Source organism: Corvus cornix, chromosome 1 (assembly GCF_000738735.6).
Source record: "Corvus cornix cornix isolate S_Up_H32 chromosome 1, ASM73873v5, whole genome shotgun sequence".
NCBI lineage: Eukaryota > Metazoa > Chordata > Aves > Passeriformes > Corvidae > Corvus > Corvus cornix.
This window is the reverse complement of record NC_046332.1, coordinates 79613226-79639530: the sequence shown is the minus strand read 5'-3', so window position 1 is coordinate 79639530 and position 26305 is coordinate 79613226. Positions and strand designations below refer to the sequence as shown.

Below are 26305 nucleotides of genomic sequence, written 5' to 3'. Positions count from 1 at the left end.
CACCCAGGAAGAAAATAAAGCTTTTAGGGGTGAGTTCACAAAAGACCAGAAGTGCCCAAGACTAACATCTGTAGACCCCCAAAATCCTTATCAGCACAAATGAAGCTTTTCCACCTCCCACTGAATTACTAAATATTTGCTCTAGGTCAGAAAGAGTTTGTGCATATAATGGCAGCTCAGCAACTGGCTCATTCCTGCAGGGTGCCCTACTGCCCCTTGTTGGGACATGCTGTTCTCCTTCTCCTCAAGGATGTCAGGCCACATGCTCACAGGCAAAGGAGGGACTCTCTGGTCAAATTCAGGTAATCCCATAACCCATGGAGCACCAGAAGCCTCCCTTTAAGGCTCTGAGACATTCTTACCCTCAGGAGAAGGTTCACGGCTCTGAATCCTGGAAAGTGACAAGTGCCCCCTGACAATCGTGTCAGGAAGCCTGTAGCCTGAGAAGTGGGTGAGAGAGGCTTCTCTGCAACTAGAAATACCACAAGGAAATGGTAATTCCTCCTAAATGATTCCAACACTTGGCTTAAGAGACTTGGCTTTTACAGATCGCATCTTCAGCAGCCTGGCCCTGTACAGATTTCAGACATGTAAACACTGAGGTGAGGATCTTAGTATCTGCTAAGCAAAAATCCTTTTGTGGGCCTAGCCCTAAAAAGGGATTAGAGCAGAAATCAATGTTAAAAAAATAAAATAAACACCAAATAAATTATAGCAAAGAATACATGCAAAATTTTCAACTATGAGAGGTGGAGCTAAAGAAAAAATGTCACCAAAGAAGCAGTTGACCTTTAACAGAAGATGCCTATAAATGTGTTAAATGCACTTGGAAATCCTAGCCTCCTGCAATATTTCCAGAATGATTCCATTAAAAATTCACCAATGTGTTTAATGCATTATTAAAGAAAAACTATATAGAAGGAAGCGAGGTTATGTCAGAATATAACCTATACAGAATTCATGGCTTACTTAACAGGGCCTGAGCCAAAGCCTGTAAAATTATGCTTTTCCATCTTCCCAGTTCTTTCAGTGACCTCTGAATAAAATCCATAGCAATAATCCTAATACTCTTAAAGAATAAACATTGCATCGGCTGATATCAACCAATTTTCCATTGCTTTTCCCACAAATACTGAAGCTTAATTCTTGAATACTTCAGAACAGCCTCAGCAGAGTATCTAATTTTTAATTAAATGTGTAATTTAATGCTTATTTTAAATTTACAAAAATTAACTCATTGCCTAATCTTAGGGAAATGCTTTAACTTGTAACATATGGAACATGTAAATATATTCAGGAAGAGCTAGTGATCAGAACATTTGAGGATGGAAGTATTTGATTAAGCATCTACTTTTTCTGTGAGTTCTGAATATTGCTTACTGGGCCACTGGCATAGAAAATATTGACATTCCCTACAAGGATCAAAAATGCCGTTGTATAAAGAGGCAGTGGAGGATAGCATACGTATCACAAGGTTGCTCGGTAAGATACACTAAGACATATTTGAGGGTAATTTAAACCAAATACCTCTGTTTATACAAACTGCAAGGTACTGACATTTGAAAATAATGAGGAATAGTATGAGCATTTCAGTGAAATTAAAGCAGTTATTAAGAGTATTACTACACTGTAAGAAGCCTGAAGTGATTCTGCATAAGCAAGCACTGATGCTGCTACTGAGGGATGCCCAAGATGTTTGAAACTGTTTTGGAGAAGATACAGCAAATTTAACACCAAGTCAACCAAGGAAGATAAGGCTCCAAAATACAAAATCTGTTAGGGAAATGAGTGTATCGAGTCTTTTCCCTGAACGGGGCATGCTGCTCTGGGAGGCTCCTCAGTTTAATTGAGTCTAATGAGTTGCAGGGTGTTTCCTGGGATGCCAGCCAGATCCTCTAGGATGGGATTTGGCTCATTACCTTGCCCACATCCTGCACCGTTACAGTCGCCATGTACAGCCCTATCTTTACTGCCAGGGAGGCAGCAGTGTGGTGGGTGTTGTTGTTTTCCTTGGGAAGAGCTTTTGCCACAGGTGGCACAGTCAGCGAGCCAAGATTCTGAAAACAGCCTAGGAAAGTGGATGCCCAACTTTGCTTATATTAGCAGAGTGCAATTTTCTGATAGTGTTCAGCAGTTATCTGCTGAAAACCAGGACTCCTCACAGTCTATTAAAACCTACACACAGAAATTCAAGCTATCCTCAGTCCACTATACCACTTGCATATCCTGGCTAGGTTTCCAACAAAAATGGAATAACCACCATTAGTGCACAGGTTTGAAATTCCCTTTTATTTGACCAGCAGTCATTATTTTCTTCTCACTCTAATGAATCAGAAAGAACAATTTGCCATTTTGGTTTCTGGGTAGTGCTTCACTAGCTATGAACAATGTTTTAAAGTATGAGTATGCGGTAAGACATGATTTCCAGACACGTATCTTAGGATCAAGAAAGAAAAAAGAATAAAAAAAAAGCGTACCAACGAAAGTTATAAGTAATTAGATAAATTAGACTGTCTTTGCCTGTGAACCCCATCCTGCTCAGAGAAGAGGCAGGAGATCGTAGCCTTCTGGGATGTTTACTGACCACACACTGCTGAAGATGCCTTATGGAGGTCATTTCTCTGCTGGGACAGGCACTTACATGTGAATTGCTGTTCCTACAATAAAGCTGCTATCGCATCTAATTTGACACAGCTTTTCATATTGACTGTCCTCAGGGCAACCTTCCATGACAGTGGAAGCTAATACGTGTTCAGAGGCCAAAGAAACTTAACAAAAAAAATAATAAAAATCCCACCACTGTTGCTGAACATGGATTTAGGGTCACAGATGGGTAAGGTTGGAAAGGACAACAGTGGGTCATCTGATCCAACCTCCCTGACGAAGCAGGGTCTTCCTAGAGCACATCAAGCAGGATTGCCTCCAGACAGTTCCTGAATATCTCCAGTGAGGGAGACTCCACAACCTCTCTGGTCAGTCTGTTCCAGTGCTCAGTCACCTACACAGTAAGAAGTTTTTCCTCATATTCAGGTGGAACTTCCTGCGCATCATCTTCTGCCTGTTGCCTCTTGTTCTACTGCTTGGCACCACTGACAAGAGCCTGTCATAGGAAGTAATTGCCATAGGAAGTAAAGGCTGTTCAAAAGACCTACTTCCTAGAAAATCTGGGCCTTTGGAACCTCCATTCATACAGTTTAAAAGCAAAACCTGCCTGCTGCTGATTACAATCTAGAGCACCTTTCAGGCTGCTACAGATTACATCAGTGACCAGATCCCAAACCATGCTGGTGGCATAGCCAACAGAGGAAAAAATCCTTGGTATCCCTGCAAATTCCTGAAGGATTATCTGCTCCCGAAGCCTCAAAGTAAATTGAAACCCTTGATACACATGTTCAAAGCTAATTGTTCTCACAGTAAGACCCACAGGCTGGAACAAATAGCTTTTAGCCATCCTTAGAAAAAGGTAGCAGATTATATGAATATTTTAAAAACCAACATAATTTTTCATGTTTATATTTATATAGAATCTTACATCATGCATTTTATTGATATTATATATTCCCTCACCTTCATGGTTTATATAAAAAAATCTCAGTGTGACACACATTAAGAGGAAAAAAGTTAACTTCTGCAGTAAAACAGAGAAATTTCTATTTCTGCAGTAACTCACCATCCTCTTACACATATACTAATTTAAAGATAGTCCCATCTGGAGAAAAAATAGAGAAACAGTGCAAATTTCTCATTTTTTATGACATCGCATTAACTGAGGGGGGAAAAAAAAAAAAAAAAAAACAAAAAAAAGGTGCAATAGGGGAGAATTCTGATAAGTGATAATACAGATGGATGAAGGCTGGGCTAGAAACTGCATTTAAATTTCCTTTGCACTGAAATAAAAGTTACCAAAGGGAAAACTGGAAATCTGCCTGATGTAGAATATTCCTGTTTTTTCCAGCTGGCAGATTTCTTTCCTGTCTATGCAAGGGACATACAAATATAGGAAATGGCACAGAGAGTCTGGATTGGGTGCATTCTAGCCTCCAACCAGTCTCTTTTTTGTCTATTCTCTTTCAGACATATCATATACAAAAATAGGCAATTTGCACTATGGGGGAGCTAAAAAGCCCTCTTTCCATTAATGCAATTTCCTAGCCTGAAAGATGGCGAGGTAAGAACCTCAGAGAATAATTTCAGATAATTATCAAGATTTTCTAACTTTTATTCTTCCCTGTGGCAATTTTTTAGAGCTGAACTGAAGCTGATGCAACCATCTGAATGAAAACTGGTAAATGAGAAAGTTTGCAGGATTCATTTGTGGGGGTTGCAGACATCTACTTTTCCTTTGCAGATGTGTTGGGGAGCAGAGTGATTAAGGATACCACATGTTGCTTTTAAACACTTTCCTCCACTTACTGTTGTCCAATATATTACATTTGCCATCTTCCCCACTAGAGTGTTACTGTGGGTAGTGCCCTTTTCCCCCAAAATGGAAGGAGCACTAACAGTTAGTTTATAATGTACAGCTGTTCCACGCAGACCATCAGCTAAACACATACAGGAAATTATATGCTACTAACAAATTGCATAGGAGAGCAGCGCTGCTGAACCCGTATGGCTGGGGTGGGTGTCTGACAAAATGGATGTAAGTGCGTTACGGACCCAAATATAACATCCTTTTAATAATGAGTGCCTTTGAAGGAAAGGGTTACTAAACAACAACCCCCTACCACACACATTAGTCTTCCAGAAGGTGATTATTTTCCTCTGGCAGGCGCTGACATAGGGTAGCTCAGCTGCCAGATCTTACCCTTCCCGGAGCACAATATGCCATCCGCTGACTCGCAGAGACTTCTGCTCTCCTCCTCCGTCATGTTGCACTTCCTTGAGTGCTGGCACAACTTTCCAAACCACCCATCCTGGCAAATACATCGGCCACATGAGCAGATACCGTGGCCTGTAATGACACCAAGGTTGGTTATGAGCAAGACAAGCAGAAACCAGTGACTGTGGTCGCAGCTTCAGACCTCTTCAGTATGAAGTGCATGCAGACAGATGGGTGGATAGCACAGCTTCCCAGCAGGATGGCCTTCTCCAGTTCTCTCATCTTGTGTTTAACAGGGCTCCCTAGTGGGGTGCAGAAAACAACACTGGGAAAGGTGAAAGAAACCCTAGAACATGAGTGAAAAATAGACTCTAAAAGCCACAATTCACACTTTTAAGGGGGGGGTGGGTGGGAGATAAAATATAAATTTTTGAGAATTATTTGTACAAAGATTAATAAAAGAATTATGTTGAATATTTCATCAAAAATATGTGGAATAGTAAACTGAGTAGAAAATTTGGCCAAGAAGAAGGGAAAAGTGACAAAAAATACAGCCAAGAATATAGGAATGGAGAATAGAAAAGAAAAAAGAAGTAAGAAATGTCTCAGACAGAATTACATTTTTCAGCTTTGAATAGTATTTCTGCATCAGAGACAATAATTCCTGAGCTAATCTGGGAAGCAAATTATACATACCAGTGACTTTTGTCCTATCCTACCTGCTATGTAGGTCAAGGGAGTAGAAATGAAGGGACTGAGATAATTTGGGAGCACAGGCTGGGAAGAAGGGAATAAGCAGTAGGAGTATCTGGGAAAGCACTGAGCCATAGGATGCAGGGAAGCAAACCATCAATTTTGTTTTTCTCATTAGTGGACTTCCTATAAGCTTCCAGTGCAACTTGATATTGTAAACTGAGAGGCAGCACTGGTAGAGGCCCAGAGGAGAGACAAACCTGGTAGTTTGCTGTAAGTGGAATTCATTCAGGCTTACTGATAGTCAGATACTTTACAAATTCTAATTACAAAAATACTGGGAGCACCAAAGTCTTGGAGCTGTCATTTCCAGCACCTAAAAGTTTAAAATAACTTTTGTATCCCAGACTCTGTATTGATCTTTGGGGTTTTTTATCATATTATCTATACAACCTTAAAGGCTCAGTAAAAATGACACAGTCCTATTATGACATTATTTCTACCCTCTTCTAAAAATTGATAACTAGCAACAATAGAAGCTTGATGCTACTTGAATTTCTGTGTTAGACTGGGAAGCAGGAACTATATGACAACCCAAAATACAAGAGGTAAAAACCAAGCATAAGTACTTTCCCATTTGCTCCTTCCAGATATGTCATGCAATTGTCTACATTAACTAAAATTAAGCTTCTGTCAGAAGCTTAATTTTTATCTACCTTATTTATTTTTAATTAATAACATAAAGATAAGAATTCAGATTAGCTCAACCAATTAAGAGCAAAATATACAACTGGATGTCACTGCTGGAAAATGATTTGTGAAGATACAAACCCTTGCACTCATTTTTGCAGTGAATAGTAAGAAATCCATGGCAATTTCTCTGAGAAAATAATTTTAAGGCATTTTTCTTGTAGTCATTATGTGTTATGAATAAAGAGACTGATCATGTCTGTAAAGCCTTTACACAAGTCAAAAAGGTAAGGAATAATCTATAAATTTGCATCAAACAGAGCTTGTTGTTTACCACATAAAACTTGACTTGCATTTTTCTGTAATGACCATTTCTCTCCTCCTTTATGCCATATAAATCGCCAAATCATAAAGGATTCTTTTGTCTCAAATAACCAGTTTTACAAAAGTAATATTTGTTTCTACCTGACACCAGCTTGGGCAGCTGCAGCTTTTTGGATGCCTCATATATTGGGTGGCAAGTGTACAAGTGTTCAGCCCAGTGCTTGTTAACTTTAAGCTATCTCATATGTGTGTGGTAGCCTGAGAAAAACTGCTTTACATGGTCTAGTTGTGAATATCCTCCTTGCAAATCACAGAACAAAGGGGCAATCTGAATAGTTAAATGAGTGTTTTATGATGTTAAGCAATTCATTTCATCTGGACTTCTTCAATTAGAGATTTTTCCTTACCCCTAAATACTCAGATTAAGCAGATTTACTGGGAAGTGTTGGTCTATTAACATTTCAGACCTAACATAAAACAGTTAAAATCAAAACCAAATTGCATTGAAAATGCTCATTCATAAAAATCTATGTTAATGAACTTTTAAATAATCAACAATGTTTTAAAAATTAATTCTCAGAGAATAAACACTTTGATGGGGAGAGGTAAAGGATAGAAAGATGGTGTCAAATACACTATCATTTTATTTAGAATTATAACTCACATAACCACAAGATTTAAATGTGAAACATGAATTCAGCAAAAAAGCAAGCTGTGACAGATTACTAGCAGGAGCCCATTATAACCCAAATCAACCTGAACCAAACTGGACACCAGGATGAATTATTTCTTGCCATGCCTGGAATTGAAATTGTATTGTTGTGGGAAATTTCAGTTTAGGACTACTCATGCAGCTGCTGTTGGTATTCCCCAAAAATCTGCATGATCATTTTGTAATACAAAAGGCACCACTACATGGGAGCACCAGCACAATGAAAAAAGTGAAGTAATTATTACAGAGGAAGCTGGTTCTTCTTTACAGACCAATTATTACAACCAGATGATGTTCCTGAATGGCAAATTGAGGCCAGGCCCAAGCAAAATTTGGCACCTCAGGAACAGAAGTTTCTCAAATTAATATAATATAATGTATTTTAACTGGATGAAAAATAAAAGTTTTAAAAGTGTACTAAGAATATGAAAAATTGCAGCATAACACAGGTTCCCTGATAGAGAACACCACAGAAAATGAAACAAATATTTCTCTCTGTATTTAAATAGAAACAGGTCTTCCATTTTTTTTTTTCTTTTAAATTGCAGGACTTTCCATTTTATTATTAACAGAAGAGAATATTAAACCACATATATCTGGGAGAAATACTTCTGAGCAAGCAGGCTTCATTACCCTGCCCAAATATGCTAAACAAGTTGCTAAAAACATTATTAGAACACTGATTTTTATTTTTCAGTTTTTCTTGAATATCAGAAGACAGGAACAGTTGTGACAACTGTAGTTGGAGAAGCCTAATATAAATGTGAAGCTATACACTGACCGTCTATTATATTTTCAAAGTAGGTCAGTTAGTCTTCTCTAATTCTAATAAAGGTGGACTGTGGCTTCAGTTTGAGTAATACAACTGTCAGGCAGGTCAGTAACACCTTCAAGTGAAACTCTGCAGGAAAAAGGGCCAGTGTCATCCTCACATCTACCTACCCAGAGAAAAGTGAGTAGGAACAAAATTGGAGCATTGGTGAGCCGGCGTTAAGTTTGAAGAGATTTTTGCAAGACTTGGAAGGGTACTAAAAAGTTCCAAGGAATTCAAAGGGTATCAGAAAGGGTACTCTCAAACTACCAGAGAAAGACAAAGCAAGAGAGAAAACCTGATACAGACAAAATCATTTAAGAAATGAACCAGCTTTTCAAACAAGGGTGATGACTACTGGAACAAACTTTTAAGTGATGTTGGTGTGGGCTACACAGGTCTTAGGGGTTCTGAGAGCATGGCCTGCTGAGACATAGTGCAGAGACTTCAGTGTAGGGGAAGCATGGGAATAGTGTAATGGCTATTTATAGCCCAGTAGAAGAGGTTCAACAGAAAAGCCCCTTCTGGATTCACAATATTAATATCTATTAATCAACTTAAATGTTATAATACTAGCAATTCCTTTACTGCCCATTTGAGCAGAAAGATTAAGTTAAAATGCTTTTTGCAAACATGAATCACATTTTATGCTATCTGAAAAGCTAAACAAACTAAGTTTTCTGTGTATCTATGTAAAGTGTTGACTTTTCAGACAAATGAAAAGTCACCCACAAATGTCTGGGTGACCAGGACAGAAACTTGTAGTGCATTTAAAAGAAACGTTAGAAAAATTAAAATTAATTTAATTTAATGCAGACTATGCAATGCCATTAATACCTGTACCAGCTACAGTAGTCACTCTTGTATCTAAGACCTACGAATCCTTTCAAATTTATCTGTTGCTGCCCCTGGATGTGCCTCAGAACTAGGATGAAGCAGTTAAACACAAAGGCACAGGCATTGAATCATTAACTCTCCTCTTAGTATTGTCAAAATAAAACCCTAATTCGCATTAGTTTTATTCCAGTTAGCCTAGGAGTTCTCCATTATTTGATACTATCATTTTCACTTTTGTTAGTAGCAGTTTTACTCAGTAAACATGTGTTTGAACTGTTGGTTTGGTTTTCTGTTTGGTTTGGATTTTTTTCCCCCAAGAGAATAAATTGTATTTTTCAATAACAAATACCATCATAAAAATTTTCTATTAAGTAATATATAGAGAGATAATATATCTATCTAGTATGTTCACTTTCTATATATAGTATATAAACTGAATGCTCTAACAATTATATGTTCAGATTCCACAGTCAAAAGAATATGGTCCCTCCTTTAAAGACTCCTCGATAGCACAGATGAAAGAACTGTTGGGTAGGATATAAACTCTTATTTTAACATGGCAGGAACCTCAGAGAAATTAGAATTTCAATTCAGATGCCCAGTGCCATTGGACAAGCCCTAAGGCATCAAGGACATCTTTATGATGGCAGCAGCCAGGCAGGCACCCCTGTGTCCTTGTGGAGCCCAGCTGGGGTCAGGCAAAGGTAGTCATGGGAATCACAGGTGATAAAAGGTGCTTTAACTTAGGTGGCTGAAGACTTTGAAATTATGTGCCATATGGTTGGTGAAGCCATGGTAGAATCAGGAATCATATTTCTGAATTCTCAGACCAGTCAGTGCCAAAACTTGTCTTTGTTGGGGAGATAGACAGGTATTATTTTTCTTTCCTAATTTGGTTTCTACATATATTAGAGACTTCCACAAATGTCTTATATACTTCTGTTTCTGTGGTTCAACATCAGTGCAAGAAATGAGAAAACTGTCTGACTGAAATGAGCAACTGTACCATACTTTGCTTTTTCTTAATGAAGCATTTAATTAATCATAGCTTTCTCATTTCTATGGTTATGGTCTTACTGGTCCTCATAAGAACATGTTATCTGAAAATATCATGCTTTTGCTTCACTGAACAGATGACAAAATAAAATGTCATTCATAATTTCTGCAGTACAGACATAGAACTTCCATTAAAAAAAGGTTTTACAGTTTTACATTTTCTGTTGTATATCTTATATTCCAAAAAAAAAAGAAAAAAAAAAAAAAAAAAGCAGTACTTCCTCTGAATCCAATTATTTATCCTGGCTGGATAGCAATGAAAATTTTATATTCAAATGAACATGGCAATTAGGGGCAACTTATACCAGACTTTTGAGAGGGAGCTTTACTGTTGTACATCCTGGTGATGACTGTGCAATCCTAGAATCCATCACTATAAGAATGTGATATGGAAGTTTCTGCCTTAGTTTCAAAAGTTTAAATCATTGGGAAGCTGCGAATTGTGGCTTAAGGTATATGTATGCCTTACAAACTCCAGATTTTCCCTTGTTCTCTGGCAATTCATAGAGACTAACGTTGGAAATCTTAACACTGCTGTGAATGACGGATGGATGGAAATGTGTAAGTAAGCACCAGAAGAAACACATGACCTACATTGATAACCAACAACACATTCACAGAAGTAAACTAAAGAATGTATTACTTTGTCAAAATCAGAAGGTCTGCACTCTCATAAAGCAATTATATAATGAATGACATGATGATTTGCTGGCAGAAGACTGTTTGATCAACAACAAAAGATGTCAGTGCAGATGCAGCACATAACTTGTGTCATTCTTTTCCTCATAAGCCCAACAAGAACAACTTTGTCCTAAGAATGTCAAAAATCAGGAAGCACAGACAACAGGCACCAGACTTGCCTGAAGTTTACAGAGATAAAAGTAAGCAAAACTCTGAGTCAAAAGGATTACCCTAACTTTTGTGTCCTAAGTATATAAAAGACGTATTTAAAGACCAGGCTGTTATTGTCAGTCAAGAAGAAACAAAGACATACCGAGAACTTGATGGGTGGCATCCCTTGTCCATGTTCTATATCACACACAAGGAATCCTGACCACACTATTAAATGCAGACACTTTGATGGTTGTATTTGGATGTGAGGGTATGAGTAAATGAAATCAATGAAAGGATGTGTCTGAGTGCTGAAAATTAATTTACTTGCAGATTTCCTAAAAATATATTAGCTTCCCCTCCCATAAAGTCTCAAGCAGAGTTTTGCTGCACTTTTTTCTTAGAGAAAAGAGAGGTGTGAAGGCAAATCTGAGTAAAGAGGGAAATATTAATTACCTCAGCATTTACTCCAAGAATAAGTCAACTCTTCTAGCTTCTACAAGCTTTTATAGTACAACCAGAATTTCAAACTAATGATAACTAATGCCTTTTACCAAAAGGCATTGGTATAAACAAACAAAAAAGATAATCTGCATTTACTCTTTGATGTGACATGACACAGCTGGATTCCCTACAGTGTTAGGATTGTGTTTTGGTGAGGATTGTATTCTAATGTGCTGTAGCCAAAAGAATTAGTTAAAAAGTCATCAAAGTGGAATTGTTCACTTGCAAATAAAGGAATCAGACTTAAAGTATTCCACTGTCACCAGTTAAAAACTGGTTTACTGGAATGATCAGTCTTAGTTGTTTCTTAGTGCTGAGGACAGTGCAGCCATCTATGAATAAACATTAAAAGGTCTTACCAAAGCTAATGTTCTAATTGGTGGCCGACTATTTGAAGCACAGAATGATATACTGATGTAATACAAAATGCCTGCATCCACAGAAATATGTAAGAGTCTTGTTATGAGTTACCTGTTACAAGTTTAAACCTTTGCTAGTGATCCTCGTTTCAACCAACTTTTTACTATTTTTGTTGGGTTGGGTCTTATTGCAGAGTTTTTAATCAGCATAATTTTACAGAAACTTGTAGTATGCAGAGGACCCCAAAGGTTTTTTTTCATTCTTTCAATGGCTGCTACTTGGCTGTGAAAAGATCTCATAGCTAAGCCAATAATTGTCCAGAGAACAAATCGAAGTGAATGGAGTTCCATTCCAAATTGATCTTTACTGTTTTTCTGTGTTCTTGTTGTCTGCCTGCCCTCAATCCTGAAATAGAAAAAAATTGTAATGGACAACAGTCGACCCCATGAGGTAGAGCAGCCAATGATGAAATCACTGGAAAATGTGACTGGACACAGAAAGAAAACAAATACCACTTGAAAGCTCAGGACACATCTGAAGCGAGCAGCACAGCCATAACCTCAGAGGGCAGAGAGAAATATATCTCACCAGTATATGGGACAAGTAAATATCAGCCTGGTGTAAAAAAGTGACACAGCCTTGCCAAGAACTTATGCTGAAAAACCTGGGATTCTCTGGTCATGTGTGTGCACCAAAACCACTTAACTTGCACGTGAAAGACTCAAAGAACCAAATAAAGCCAAAGGAAATGTGATGTTAAATACTTCTGTGGATCAACACTGCAGTACACCTGGGAAAATCTTACATAATCAAAAAACCTCAACAGTAGGGAATGGGCCATTAGGTAGAACATATCTATCTCAAAAAGGCTGCATGAGACATCTCCTCCAGTCTTAGCATGTTAAGTCTCTGTACAGAGGCACAGACAAAGGAAGTGGAACGTGAAGGAAAGACTGCGAAAGCAGGTCAAGGAAGGTGAGACTCCCCCTCCACTCCACTCTGGTGAGACCCCAGCTGGAGTACTGTGTCCAGCTCTGGGATCCCTAGTACACGAAAGACATGAAACTGTTGGAGAAGGTCCAGAGGTGGTCCCCAAAACTGGTCAGAGGGATGGAGCACCCCTCTTATGAGAAATGGCTGAGAGCATTGAGATAGTTTATCCTGGAGAAGAGAAGGCTCTGGGGAGACCTTACTGTGGCCTTTCGATGTTTTAAAGGGGGAGTATAAAAAAGAGGGGGAGAGATTTTTTTACCAAGGTCTGTAGTGACAGAACAAGGAATAATGTTTTAAACTGAAAGACGGTGGGTTTAGCTTGGACATAAGGAAGAGATTTTTTTATCATTAGGGTGTTGAGACTTGCAACAAGTGGCAAGAGATGTGGATTCCCCATCCCCGAAAATGTTCAAGGCCAGGTTGGATGGGGCTCTGAGCAGCCTGGTCTTAGTGAAATGGTCCCTGTCCATGTCAGACTAGATGGTCTTTAAAGGTCCCCTTCAACCCAAACTATTCTGTGATTCCATAATTATATGAATCAATTTCTAACAGCAGAGTGCTGTGAAATCTATGCCGACTCCTCCTGCAACCTCTGTCTTTGTGGAGACATTAAGTCTCTATTCTTGGTCCTGCATTGATGGACAGCTGAATTTTTAAGTGAATGACTCACCACAATCACGCAGAAACATGGCCATAGGGTCTCATTCAGTTGTACCCTAATTTATCATAGCTTTCGCCTCATGTCTTTCTTTCGTTGCATGGACAGCTGGTCTAGAAAGCAAGCTATTAATCAGTCTCTGCTGGTTGGAGGAGGACAGCAACAATTCCTATTCAAGTCATTTAGGCTGTCATTCACATTTCTCATTTCAGCATGCATTTATTCTGAAAACACTGGTCTTCCTTCTTTGTGCTTACAGGCACTCAGTGCTCACTGTCAGACCCCACACAGTCCAGTTTATAATGCTCCAAAGACAGATTTACTAGCAAGGGCTTATGTCCTTACTGTGATTGCCTAGGCAGCAACAGTGGTAGAAAAATAGCAATGAAAAGAGGACAAGGAAAGAGGAAAGAATAAGCAGTTCAGAAAGACATTTCAGGAAGTTCAGGCTGAGATGGAAGTATGGACAAACCCAAAAGAAAGAGAGGAAGATGTAATAATGTAAAATATGAGTGATATAAACAGATATTTTTAGCATGGATGATGAAGAATTTTGTTTCCCAACTATTTAATTTCTAACAAATATGAAACAGATTTTCAGTGTTTCTCAGTACTTTTATGTCCTTTACACAAAATTAAATTTCAAATTATTTTTTTTCTACACACTTATATCATTGAATTACTCTGAATGCTGTAAACTATTTTTATGGCTGGTTAAACATTCAAAGAAAAATTTTCTATATATGTCTATATTCTGCATGGCAGACACCTTGAAGAAATATTCCCTGTAGTCAGAATTTTTTATGTACATGAGGATCGTGAAGCAATACATTCTTTTTCTTACATAGAAATAAGGACTACAATACAATGTGCCATTCTTCATATCAACAACTTTGTTAATATTTAGAACCAAACAGTCATTTTAAAAATAAAGCAAATAAAATCTAGAAAGACAGCATTTAGGGTAAATATTATTCACCTGCTTATAAAATGCCTTGTGGTATGTATGTACTTATATATCCCAAACTATCTTGAAATACTGCTAAATGCCGATAAACTTTACTGAAATATCACAAGGTAAGGTTTTCACTGGCAACACTAAAATAAACCATCTGCATCTACAATTACTATGACACTGTCTCTCAAGAATTTTAGATTCTTTCATAACATATTTTGCTACTTTTTTTAGAAAACAGGCATATCACTGTCAGTGAATATGAAATATTTAAAGGTTTTTCTGGTCATTAGTACCTTCAGGTTTATTACAGCACCCTCAATAAAACATCAATTGTACTAAATACAATGTAAAGTTACCTAGTGCTTTAGGTTTTTGTTAAAGTGCTTGTATTCTTGTCTAATGAACACTGATGAAATTTAGGATATACTACAGCACTTTCATTTATGTGTTAACATTCCTGAAGTCTTAAGATAAATGTTCCCTAACATATTCAATGTTTCTAGCGCTTGTTTCTTACAGAATCTGCCATCTTATTATTAATCAAAGATGTAAATTGTCTATAGTGACATTACACTATAAAATCAAGGGGAACAGAAAGCTATAAAGTGTCAAGATTTAGTTCTGTTATGTTGTTAAATTATGCTATGCTGTGTTATGTGATATCAAGTGAACACATACCCCCACAGACATCGCCATCTGCATTTTCACACTGTCGATCATCACATTCACAGTTTTTGCCATGAACTCTGTTGTCTCCTGGAGGGAAACAAGTGCATTGGCCACATTCACATCTCCCTGCAAGAATAAATAATTGTTAAGAGTCATGATTCCAGTAAAGTAAAATAAAATAAATTGAATAAAACCCTAAATCTATGCTATTCTATCCCCAAAAACAAGTCATGGTCTATTAATTAAAGTATAGCAAATAAACACAATTAAAAACCAACCAACCAACCAACCAAAAACATAGCAAGACAAAACTATTCCTCTTCCATGGCAACCAGATGGAAAGTATTACTGTTATAATCTTAGTGGAAACAGCAACAATAAACAATAACTGGTATTGCATGTTTTTCATATCTGAACTTAGCATAACTGAGCTGGCCCATTCTTATCTGCATAATTAACCTCTATAATTGATCTAAAATATTTAGCACATACCTCAGAAACACCAAGAAGAATGTGATCAGAATTATAGTCTATGTACAGAGCTACCTAAGATACTCTTTATTCATGTAGAAAAATAATTCCTCAAATATTCTGTCAAGCTTTTTGAAAGCCAAAATCCCCATAATTTTTGTCTAGATCTGAGGAAATAAGCACAACCTCTTTCACAGTCTCCCCTTCCATCAAACTATTTACAGGAGAGCTCCCCAGAGCTTAAAGGGACAACAGATTTATCCAAGCTCCCACAGATCTTCAACCCAAAACCATAAATGGCCAGATGTGGAAAAAAATCAATATCCAGGACAGTCATACATTCCACACATCTGAGCCAAATTTAGTTCAGGTAATGGGCCCGAACTTCAAGAAGTTTGCTTTTGTATGTTTTCAAATTATTTTATGCAATGCTGGTGTGAGAACGTTCCAAATATGGCACCAACCATGGACCAAACTCCTACATTTGATGGGCTTGGGAAAGGATATTGTGTGTGAAAAATTGCCACCAGAGACACAGACTAGGATGCAGAAAACCTGCTCTTATTGATTTAATTTAATCACAGCATCAGTGAAACTCAACTTGGGCCTCGTCACTGCTCTACTGACTGCAACCCCCAAATTTACAGTATTGCTAGAAAGTAAAAAATATCCTCCAAGTGCAGCCTTTCATTATGCAACCAGACAGTTCACAACACACCGCACTAATTTTTTTCAGCATTTGATGAAATATTTTATTGAGCAGGACTGTTAGTGAAAACCTTAGTGGAGATTTTCTAACTGTAGGTGCCATGACAATAAAACCTTTTAGGGTAAGGTACTGACAGATAATTAGAAACGTTCTTTTCCCAACTTCTAACCTTAATTTGTTATATTTTTTTGTGGGGTTTTGGGGGTTGTTTTTTGTGGTTATTTTAAGAAAACAGTTAATTGAATCAGATTAGGGAGAGATCTTATTATTTATGGAAAAATATTTCCTCATTTTATAACTTCTATACTCTTCATCTTCCCAAGCCTCAACATTGCACTTTTGAGCTGACATTTTATGCACCAGGATTCAATCTAGAAGGACATAAAGTCCAAGAATTTTGGAAAAGACATGCTGATAAAGAGAATTAGAGAAAATGCTTTTTAATACCTTTATTATATGCATAGTTTAAAAATTATGTTGCATTGGCAATTATATGAGGATGCTTGTTCCAGAAAGAAACTTCTTACAGTAAGTGCATCTCCCCCATCAAGGAATAGAGTTGTGCTTAGTAATCATGTCAAAATCTAAGATATGATTATGTACAGAAGAAATTATGTTATTTGCCTACATTCTCTGAGCTATAATTTTTTGCCAAGGACAGCCACATTAGAAATTGGGAAAAAAAATCCTTAGTGCTTAAACATACAGAGAATTTTATTGAGTCTAATTTGTCCCTTTTTATGCATTCATCTTAGGCAACCTGATCACTTCTAAAAAAATGCAGCATCACCCTGTCCCAAGGAAGAGTCAGTAACCTGTAGGCTGAGAGGTACCTGATGAACAGGACCCACCTGTTGCGGAGATTATAACATAAACAAAAGAAGAATCCTCAGCAGTGGTCTCCTGGCCAGCCATTGCTATAATAAGGATGCCTGAAGATGGTAAAATCATTTTAAGCAAGCTGATTTGACTAGAGGAGTAATCAGAAAGGGAAAATCCTTCAGAGGAATGAGCAAAGGAAGGTCCTGTAATGAGGATCCTGCATGTTCTGTAACTAAGAATTATCTTCTTTAATGCTTCATTTAATAAGTTAGAGTCCAGTGGCTGGTCCCTTGTGATGCAGTGGGAACAGGTTCCTCTCAGTCCCTGCTGCAAGTAATATTATCCATTTCAGCTAATGTGCAACAGTTTCACCAGCAGAAAAATGGAGGGAAGTCCATCCATAGGCAAATCAGGCACATCTTTGTCATGTAAGAGATACATGATCAAAGGGAATTTAGGCCCTACTTTCCCAATCTGTGCCTCATATTTTATTTTGCATGGCTCCCACCTAAGTTCAGGGTACAGTTTAGATATCTGACTGCAGACCTCAGCAGAATTAAAAGTGTCTTGAAAGCAGACAGAAACCTCAGTCAGCAAGTTCTCTGGAAAAAGGATTTCTTTGAGCTATTTCTTTACTTTTAAATATTCAAAGATACAATTACAGTAGCTTAGTACAATGCTGCTGAAATTGATACTCAAATTATTAGTTCCTTTACTTTTACAAATGTTACAAGATCAGCATGAGAAATTAATTTAGTGGTGTCACTAAATAACTGGAACTTTGTACTGGCTATAAAGATATTTTGCCTCCAAAAGTAGTGAGATTCTGAAGTAGTGAGATTTTGGTTAGATTATGTGAAGTGGGCTCACTCTAAGGAGATAATTTAACAAAGAATTAAAGTCCTATTTTTTCTGAACAGCTAACTATATAGGATGTGTCTGCTACTGAAATACCAAAAGCCACACCTTATTCTGTGACCTTTTCTGAGCTATTGTGATAAGATACTTACAAAACAAATTCAATCATTCGGAACTAATTTGAAGCTCATGTTATACTGAAAAGGGATCGGCGCTTTACTAAACATACTTTTTCTTTGTATAGAATAATAGGTTTACCATAGCAACCTGATTATACAGGGAAAGCTAGTGCCATACATCCTCAATTCTCTTTAAATTCCAAGGCATATAGAGACAATTAAAAATGGAATGACTATAATATTCTGCACCTTCTCAACCATCTGTGCAAGAGCTACACTTTATGAGCAAAAAGAAATCAGTTGACCTCAGACAATTTATAGCAAGGAGCTTCCACTCTTCCTTGCTAAACAGGGAGAGTAAATGTCATAAACTGATGCCTTCAGATGAAGGAAGCATTATGATGGAAGTTGTATGAGTTATTAGCATTGAAAAGCTTAAGCTACTTATTGCAATGCAAGATGCTAAGAATAGAATAATTATACGAGACATTTATTTGCCTACAGTCTTAGTATTTCCTCACACTTCTTCCTCCCATTGATGTCAATAGGAGTATTAACTTATCACTAATAATTGTTAGTACTTGAAGAGTGACAAAAGATCAGCTTAGGTTGGGTTTTTTTGTTTTTAAAGGGAATTAAAGTGCCACATCTCATCAAAACACAAGTTCATTAGATAACTGAGTCTAGAATTCTAAAAAAAATGCCTTAAGCATTTAGCTTTTGATTTTATTCCCCATTTACTATAGTATTTTTTCATTCCTCACATCCAACATTTATAAAAATATAACTAAACAGTGCCTAGATTTACATTAAACCTGCTCCCATGCAAATTGCTGTGACCATTAGCTGCTTGCATTCAAACGAATTTCCAGATGCCTATATGGATTAACTGAAAGTCTCTTTTGTACAGGTAATTTTAAAACACTGTGCTAGAAGTACATAATTTGTGGAATAAAGCATTTCTACCCTGTTATTGCCAGCAAAAATATGAGGAAGAGACAGCAATAGCTTTCAATGTAAAAATAAACACTGAATATACTTCATTGTATTTCCCTGTCTGTAACTCTATAACATAAAGGATTTTTCTGTGCAGGATGATAAAGCCATTTTTAATTTTTTTTTTTTAATGTGTAAGAAATACAGTGCCAAATTGCACTGAGACTGTGGTAAAAGCAAGACAAGTTTCATATCAGAAAAATGGTGTTTTGGGCTTCTGATAAATAGGAGGGAATCTGCCTTTAGTAAGGATTTTTCTGCCCCATGGCTGTCCCAGGCTTAACATCTGAAAGCATTACCTATCAGAAATTGCAATTTCTTTTTTATCAAGTAATCTCAGGCAACTTGAGCACATTCAGTAAAGCTGCTGTGTTTTTCTGCCAGCAGAACTCATTTCATGCTGGATGTGAACATGACCTAAAATAATGTTCAGAAATGGCAAAGCAGACAAGGGGGATGGGAAAATTTGTACAGAAGATCACAAAGTTTCAGTGGACATAAAGGGTGTGGGGAAGCAGATGTGGCTGAAGGAAGTAATAGCAGGCAGCAGATTCAAGTAGGGCAAAAGAAAATTCACTGACTGAGTGGTGGAGGGAAAAAGAGACCAGTAAAGGGAACAAACAGTACCACAAAACTGGCAAACAAAATGCAACACTTGCCAAAAGTAGGGTGGGCAATATCACCATGCCTTGCTCAGTCTGAGGTGTTCACACCAGTACACTCCAGCCGAGCTTGATCAGTGTTGAAAAACTCAAGCAGGAAACAGCAACATATTTCTCAGTGGACATGCACTGTGCGTTTTGTATGTCCTATTCCAAAAATCACCTGGAATTAATTCCCATCTAGAATGGCTTTAAAAAAAATTTGTATAAAAATATTGTACTGACTAGACAAAAAGAATTCCACTTTACACATGAAGGGATCCTTGGGTTTTAAAATGCTGGCAATTCTTGGATCTGGTTGGTTGGGTGGTTTATGAGGAGTCAGAAAAAGGGAACCTTTGGAAGCATCTTAAGTATGTACAAAAGTATCCTTAGAACCCCTTTGAGTGCATGAATATCTGACTGATCTCATCCAAATGATGAAAATCTCAGGATTAGTTTCTTACAAGGACTTTAGGCAAGCAAGAGATGAACCTGTACCTGCGGTTATGCTGGGAAAAGTATTTCCTCTTCTAAAAAATGAACTTATCAGTACAAGATACAAAAACCACAAAGGATTTCTTTTCTTGGTCTGCACAGGATTTCTCTACTAGGCTGTTAGGGGCTTGGGGTGGAGGACTTGTTTGTGTGGAGATAATTTGGAAATTGGGTGAAACTTGGGTTTTCCACAAAATGTTAAAGCAACAAGCACTTTTTGTTTCCTGCAATACATTATGGAAAAAAAAAAAATTGTGCATTTATCGCCTCCTACTTAAGAAAAAACATTCTGCAATTATTACAAGAACAACTACTTGTTTGGATCTGGATTGGAATCTTTCTCCTTCTAAATCAATGTACAGAAAGTAAACATGCCTTGAGTCTACTCATAAAAAGAGATTATTTGCAGCATGACTGACCCAAGACCTCAACTAAAGATATAACAGCTCCAGAGAAGAGCTTAGCTGAATCAAACCAACATAAAATGAAATGAAAATTGCTTTAATAAATCTAAAGTAATTTCCAAACTTCAGATTTTTGTACTCCTTTTTTTTCAAGAATTTTGTACACTAAAGTAAACTTTTAGCAGCAAATTCTGAGATTTTTATTTAAATAACATGAACAATAGCTGAAGTATATAATTGGGGTTAAATATCTGTATTTTTCTTAGTCTTACTGGTCACCTCTCAGCTGCTATAACTGCATCAGCTACTACATTCAGCACTATCAACAGGTCTGAAATAAATGTAATCAACTATCATATAACTATATCCTACATTTCAAAGACTTGTAGCTATAGCTGGTAACTTCTTATTCCAGGCTGCTTTATCTCCAGGGTACTTTCACGAAATGATTTTGTTGCTTCACGTTTTTATTTTAATTTCCATATCATGCTTGGAAAACCTACTCCAAATCTATTTTAAGTTCCCAGTGACACGGGGCCATCCAGTGTTACATGGAACTTCAGAGTCCCATGTGAAAAGGCCAGGGGCAGATTGAAAGGCTTCACAGGCGTGTGCAACGCAGCCATGCCATGGTGGCTCTGCAGACTTTACCCTTTCCCTTTAAGAGAGGGTACTTTAACTCCCATGTCTGCTTATCACCCACACTCAGTGTCTGGCAAAGGCTCTTGGTATAAATATCTAGCCTAAGAAAAACAGCAGAAATTCACAAATTAAGAAAGTCTTTTGTTAAAGACTGCCTGAGACTTTCCACTACTGTGTGTTTTACCAAGTTGTTCACTTGTACAAGGTACCAAGCTTTCCCTCAAATAACAGGCAAAATGGGCATATTTTCTTAGAAAGAAAAGGTATGTTTCTTTTAGTCTTTTATAAATTGAATTGCTTTATGATGTGAAAGAGCACTAAAAAAGGTCTGACAATTTAGTTTGTCCTTAAGGGTAAAAAACCTCAAAACACAAAGAACCCAAATAACCCTAAGATAAAAAATCTCAAGAAATAAAAGTATGCTATCCCAAACAACACAACTTTCACAACAGTGAACTGAAGCAAGCAACTGAATATCCAGTATTGTAAAAGCAATTTATACGCAAGAGCAACTTCAAATGGCTGAGACTTGTCCCCCAGTTTTAGAACACACACGATGTATGACTGGAAGCCTGATTGCACAGTTGGCATATGGCACCTGAAGTAAATGCTTTTTCTTTGTGACAGCTTAATAGTGAAATACTTCTTTAGATAATTCCACTCAACAGCACCATTTTACAGATTTGGCATCAGATAGTCTTTTAGAGCTCCTGCCAATCAGCAATACTGATTTGTATCTCCTTTTCCATGTGGTCTTTCTTTTTTGTTTCTTTTTTTTTTTTTTTTTTTCCCCTCCCTCTCTTTAAAAATTTTGGTAAGAAGTACTGCTGCACTGCTAGTTTCCTTTTCAGATTGTTAACTTGACATCTGCTATCATCATCAAGCCGACATGTCTCCTCCATCTGCCTGCTCTCAGTAGCCCTGCTTCGAGGATACACTCGAAAGCTCCAGTTGCATTTCTTCATAGCCAGCAGGGAATTTCTAGAGGAGTTCCAGGAGAGGAGTTATCCAGAACACCCCTGCCCACTTTGCAGGAGTAGGATTTTAGCCGGATGCATCACTTTTCCTGGTGACATCTTCCTCAGGCTCTCCCACTGGAAGGGCATCCTTGGCAGTTCACTCACTATATTAAGGGGACAAGTAGGACTAGGAAGGCAATTACTTCTCTGTTTGAAAGAAAGGTGATAGTCAAAGTCACCACATAGAGGAGAGATGTGTGAAGAGGACAAGAAAGAAGGTGGCAAAACACTTTCTAAAGAAATGTGTTGTTAAGGCAGAGAACAGTGGAAATTGAAGGGGAGGAAAAGGAATACTTTGGGGGAAAAAAAGAAAAATAGACAGCACAGCAAATGCCACTCTGAAGATGCACAAACACTAGAATTCAGAAAGCCGTCATCTGATTTTTAACTTCCCTTCCTCTCCTCATCTCTTTTTTATTCTTCCTCCCCAAAATGCTTTCAAAAACTCAAACTATGAAGAAAAAATACTGCAAAGAGTATCTAACTAAATCAACAAAGGATACAAAGCATTCTACTAAAACTAACATTTTCTCCACAGAATATTAAAAATGAAGTTATGTTTGATTTAAAGGATCTGACCTGAGAATGCTTTCTCTTCATCTTGACAGCTATCAGGAAAAGTAAGTCTCATTTCCTTTTCAGCCTGTTCAGCTGCCTGATGCTTAGCATAAGCTGCTACAAAATATTTTTCAGCAAAAGCCAAATATAATAAAGAGGCACAATCCCATAGTGAAAGATACATGAAACACAAGGCCATTGTTCAAGAAGCCGTGATGGCTTTTGAGCCATTTAGAGCTTTATACATTTGACTGCCTTATCACCCAGGGGATTGACTGCTTTCCCCTCTTTTTACATGATCTGCCATGTAATGAGTCATAGCACTAATTCCACAGAGATATTTAATTTGCAGATTAATTTACTAGAAAATGTCAACTGCTTTGTGGAGATTTAATCACCAAAATGTTAACCTTGTTCACTTCCTGCTGATGCCTGTTGTTTATTAGGTAGTAAAATTCAAGATATTTTAGGGTTGTAATAGAAGCCTATCTATCAAAACATTTAAACTCCTAAGTGGTCTGCTCTTTGAAGCTTTAGCTAAGATTAAAGTGCTTAATAATGGTAAAACAACAATATGAAAAGATTCAACTGCATAGCAACCATCAATACTATTTGCAGATAACAGACTACTAAGTTCAGAAACCATGGCAACAAATGACATCACACTGGATCTACTTTATTGATTAGCTTTCACCTCAAGACTTTTTCCAGAAATGAAAGACATTTCCTAGCAACTGCATCATCTACTGAGTAGTTCCAAGCTAAAATGCTCTTACCCTCACTCTTAAGCAAATTTTTCCTTTTTTGCTGCCAACTGGCCAGATTGTGCACTAGCCTCTTGTTACAAGGCTCTCTATTTAATCTGTTGTAGAGACACTGACTTATGGCTCTTAAAATCTTTGCCCCAAATTTAATGGCATCTGTGAAACAATGCTTCTCCGCAGCACCCAAAAAGGCTGGCTCTGCAGAAAAGTATCTAATATGGAACAAAGAAATAACAGCTTTTGAAGGAGTTTGAATGAAGGAGTAACAGCTTTTTAGAAGCAAAGTTTAGAAAACAACACAATCCTTCATTTCCCCACTATGATTTGAAGCATAAGTAGTAAATTCTTCACTGCAAGTAACCCGGAGTTTACAGATTTCAAGAAGAGTGCATATAGCAAAGACAAACCAGTGACCCAAAGGTTCTCAAAGGACCAGCCAGAAACATTATGTATCACTCTACAGGTGTGCACTTGTTTAAAGTCCTTGAAAGTAACTCCCTCTTTGCTCATCTGTCTTGATAGAGCTTCATGAGCAGGCAAGGACACTGGTAAGACTGAGTTGGAGAGAACAGGTATAATTAGGAGCCACATGTATTTATACTCAGCCTCCTGTTTGGATGACCTGAATAAAATTCAGCAATCAGAGACAGCAGTTTTCAAGCTAGTTGAAACACATGCAACAAGTAATTAAAGCCTACCAGTGACAGCTCCCCTATTTCCACCACAAAAAAAGATGGATATGAGATCAGTTTCCAAACCTTCCCGACAAACACAACAGTGCTCTGAAACACTAAAATTAAGGCAATTTTCTTCCACTTAGTTAACTCAGACTCCTATGAAGAGCCCAATACTGAAGCAATTACCCTTACCTTAATATTCTTCCTAATTCTGAGAGCAAAAGATCAGGTTTATAGTGTGAATTAGCCCCAAAATTTCTAGAAGGATCACTGCTAAAGAAGATGTGCTCTTGCCAAGATTTCTGCCTTGGCTGGAACTGACCTTTATTTTGCTGGTCAGCCACAATCAGCAGATTAACCTGTGTATTTAAGTTGTAGATGCAAAATGCAGCAGTCGCATTGTGCAGCCAGCCTGGCTCTTCTCTACCAGCTGCTATCAGTCCTGACCCACTCTGCCACCAGCTACTTTGTGTCTGTTCTCAGTGGGGTGGCCCACTGAAAACAGTGATGTCTGGAAGAGCCTCAGCCCTTGGCCAGTGTCACGCACTGGACAGAAGGAAACACCATCAATGGGAAAAAGAGGTGCTTGAAACTGAATGGAAATATTTTTCCCGTTAGTACAGAGGCTGTCAGACTACAACACAAGATGAACTTCTGGGAGTGGCAGGGAAGTTTTATATAACTTGCAATTCCTCCCATAATTTCTCTCAAGAGGGAAGAGAGAGAAAGAAGAGTCCCCAGTGTTCCCCAGAAAACATTAAAAGCCTTCCAGCAGCTGGAGAATTCAAAACACATGACCAGTCATTAGTCCCTTGAAAACTTTGGTCAATAAGATTTTGAGGAAAATTTCAGTCATATGCATGATATTAATGATTGTATCTCTTTTGGTTGAAAATGACTAATCATTTCTGTCTTTAAAAGTCACTGCTTAAACAGTGATACTGTTATCAACTTTGATACATGGAAAAATTAAAGATGAAAGTAAGATTAACAAAAAGTCAATTTTTTTTTATGGCATTGGAAACATTCTGAAGTCAAATGAAGCAAAAATAGAAAAACTAAGGTCTATTATATAAATCACAGAGTAAGAGGATCTTTTACAACTGATTAAAAATGTTAAGACTGTAAAGCCTGATAAGTACTGTAGGGAATTCTACACTAAATTGGAAACATCTATCCTCTTCTGTTTTGGAAATAAGTATAGATACTACACAAAGTACTGCTTTGTCAATCTCCTCAGTCATCGTGTAAGAACACAAAGACAATGCAAATAGTTCTTTCTACAGACCAGTTGCTCTATTAAATATTTAAAACTTCATCAGAAATGAGATTGCTGGCTATAAAAAAAAAAAATGCAATCCTTTCAAGGAAAAAGCAATATTCACTATAAAAGCCTAGCAAAAAAAAAAAAATCTGCCAAGCCAAAGAACAACTGAGCAGAGAAATCTGGGCCTATCCAGTGAACCCTGAAGGTTTGTACCTTTCTGCATAGAGAAAGAATGCATCAAAGCTACATGCTGTAGTAATTTGTGTACCTGTTCTCCCCCAAAGTACTTTTTATAAGCACGTCCAGTAACTTGTAAATTAAATCTGCCTATTTCCCCACTAATGAATGTATGGAGAACATAGTGTTCCCAGAGATAGCAGCCCCTAATACAGAAATCTGAAGGTAGATGCAACTCCTTACTCCCTCCAGCTATTTAGGAACAGTTCTTTGCAACTTTAGAGCAAGGTTATTCCAGTGGAGGGGAATGAAAGAATTGAACCCTTCACATAAACCATGTTTGCGGAATAAACCCTATAAAAGTTTATTTCAGTACATTTTTAGCCTTAACTAAAGCTCACTGGTAAAACAGTGAAAGTCAACAACACAGAAGCACAATGGAGATGTCAGTGTAAAGGTGGGAGAGGTTCCTGGAAGCTGTTTCTTTCTTTTTTAGTGTTTTTACACTCACAGGTAGGAGCAGGAAATACTATCTGAATGGTTTCAGAGGCAGCAGAAGATGGGACATGACGAGAAGAGAAGACCATTTAAAAAACCACTCAGATGATGCTAAACATGCTCTGGAATATGTACGTGTAAGAAATGTAATCTAAGCTCCACCAAAGAAAGTATTCCCAGACTAATGGCAGAGATACGGATGAAGGCTTAATTTGTATGGGTAATGAAATTATATGACAGTACAGTTATGGCCAGATACACTGAAAA

At 37.5% G+C, this 26305-nt stretch overlaps 1 protein-coding gene across 1 annotated transcript in view; it reads right to left on the bottom strand.

Annotated features, from left to right (window-relative positions):
- ITGBL1 (integrin subunit beta like 1) overlaps window positions 1–26305 on the bottom strand; it is a 136566-nt gene that overhangs the window by 2870 nt on the left and 107391 nt on the right. Inside the window, exons 8-9 of the mRNA XM_010394119.4 lie at window positions 14928–15044; window positions 4808–4954 (exon numbers count right to left, since the gene is read on the bottom strand). Coding sequence (XP_010392421.1) covers window positions 4808–4954; window positions 14928–15044 — 264 coding nt within the window. The remainder of the gene's footprint in view (window positions 1–4807; window positions 4955–14927; window positions 15045–26305) is intronic.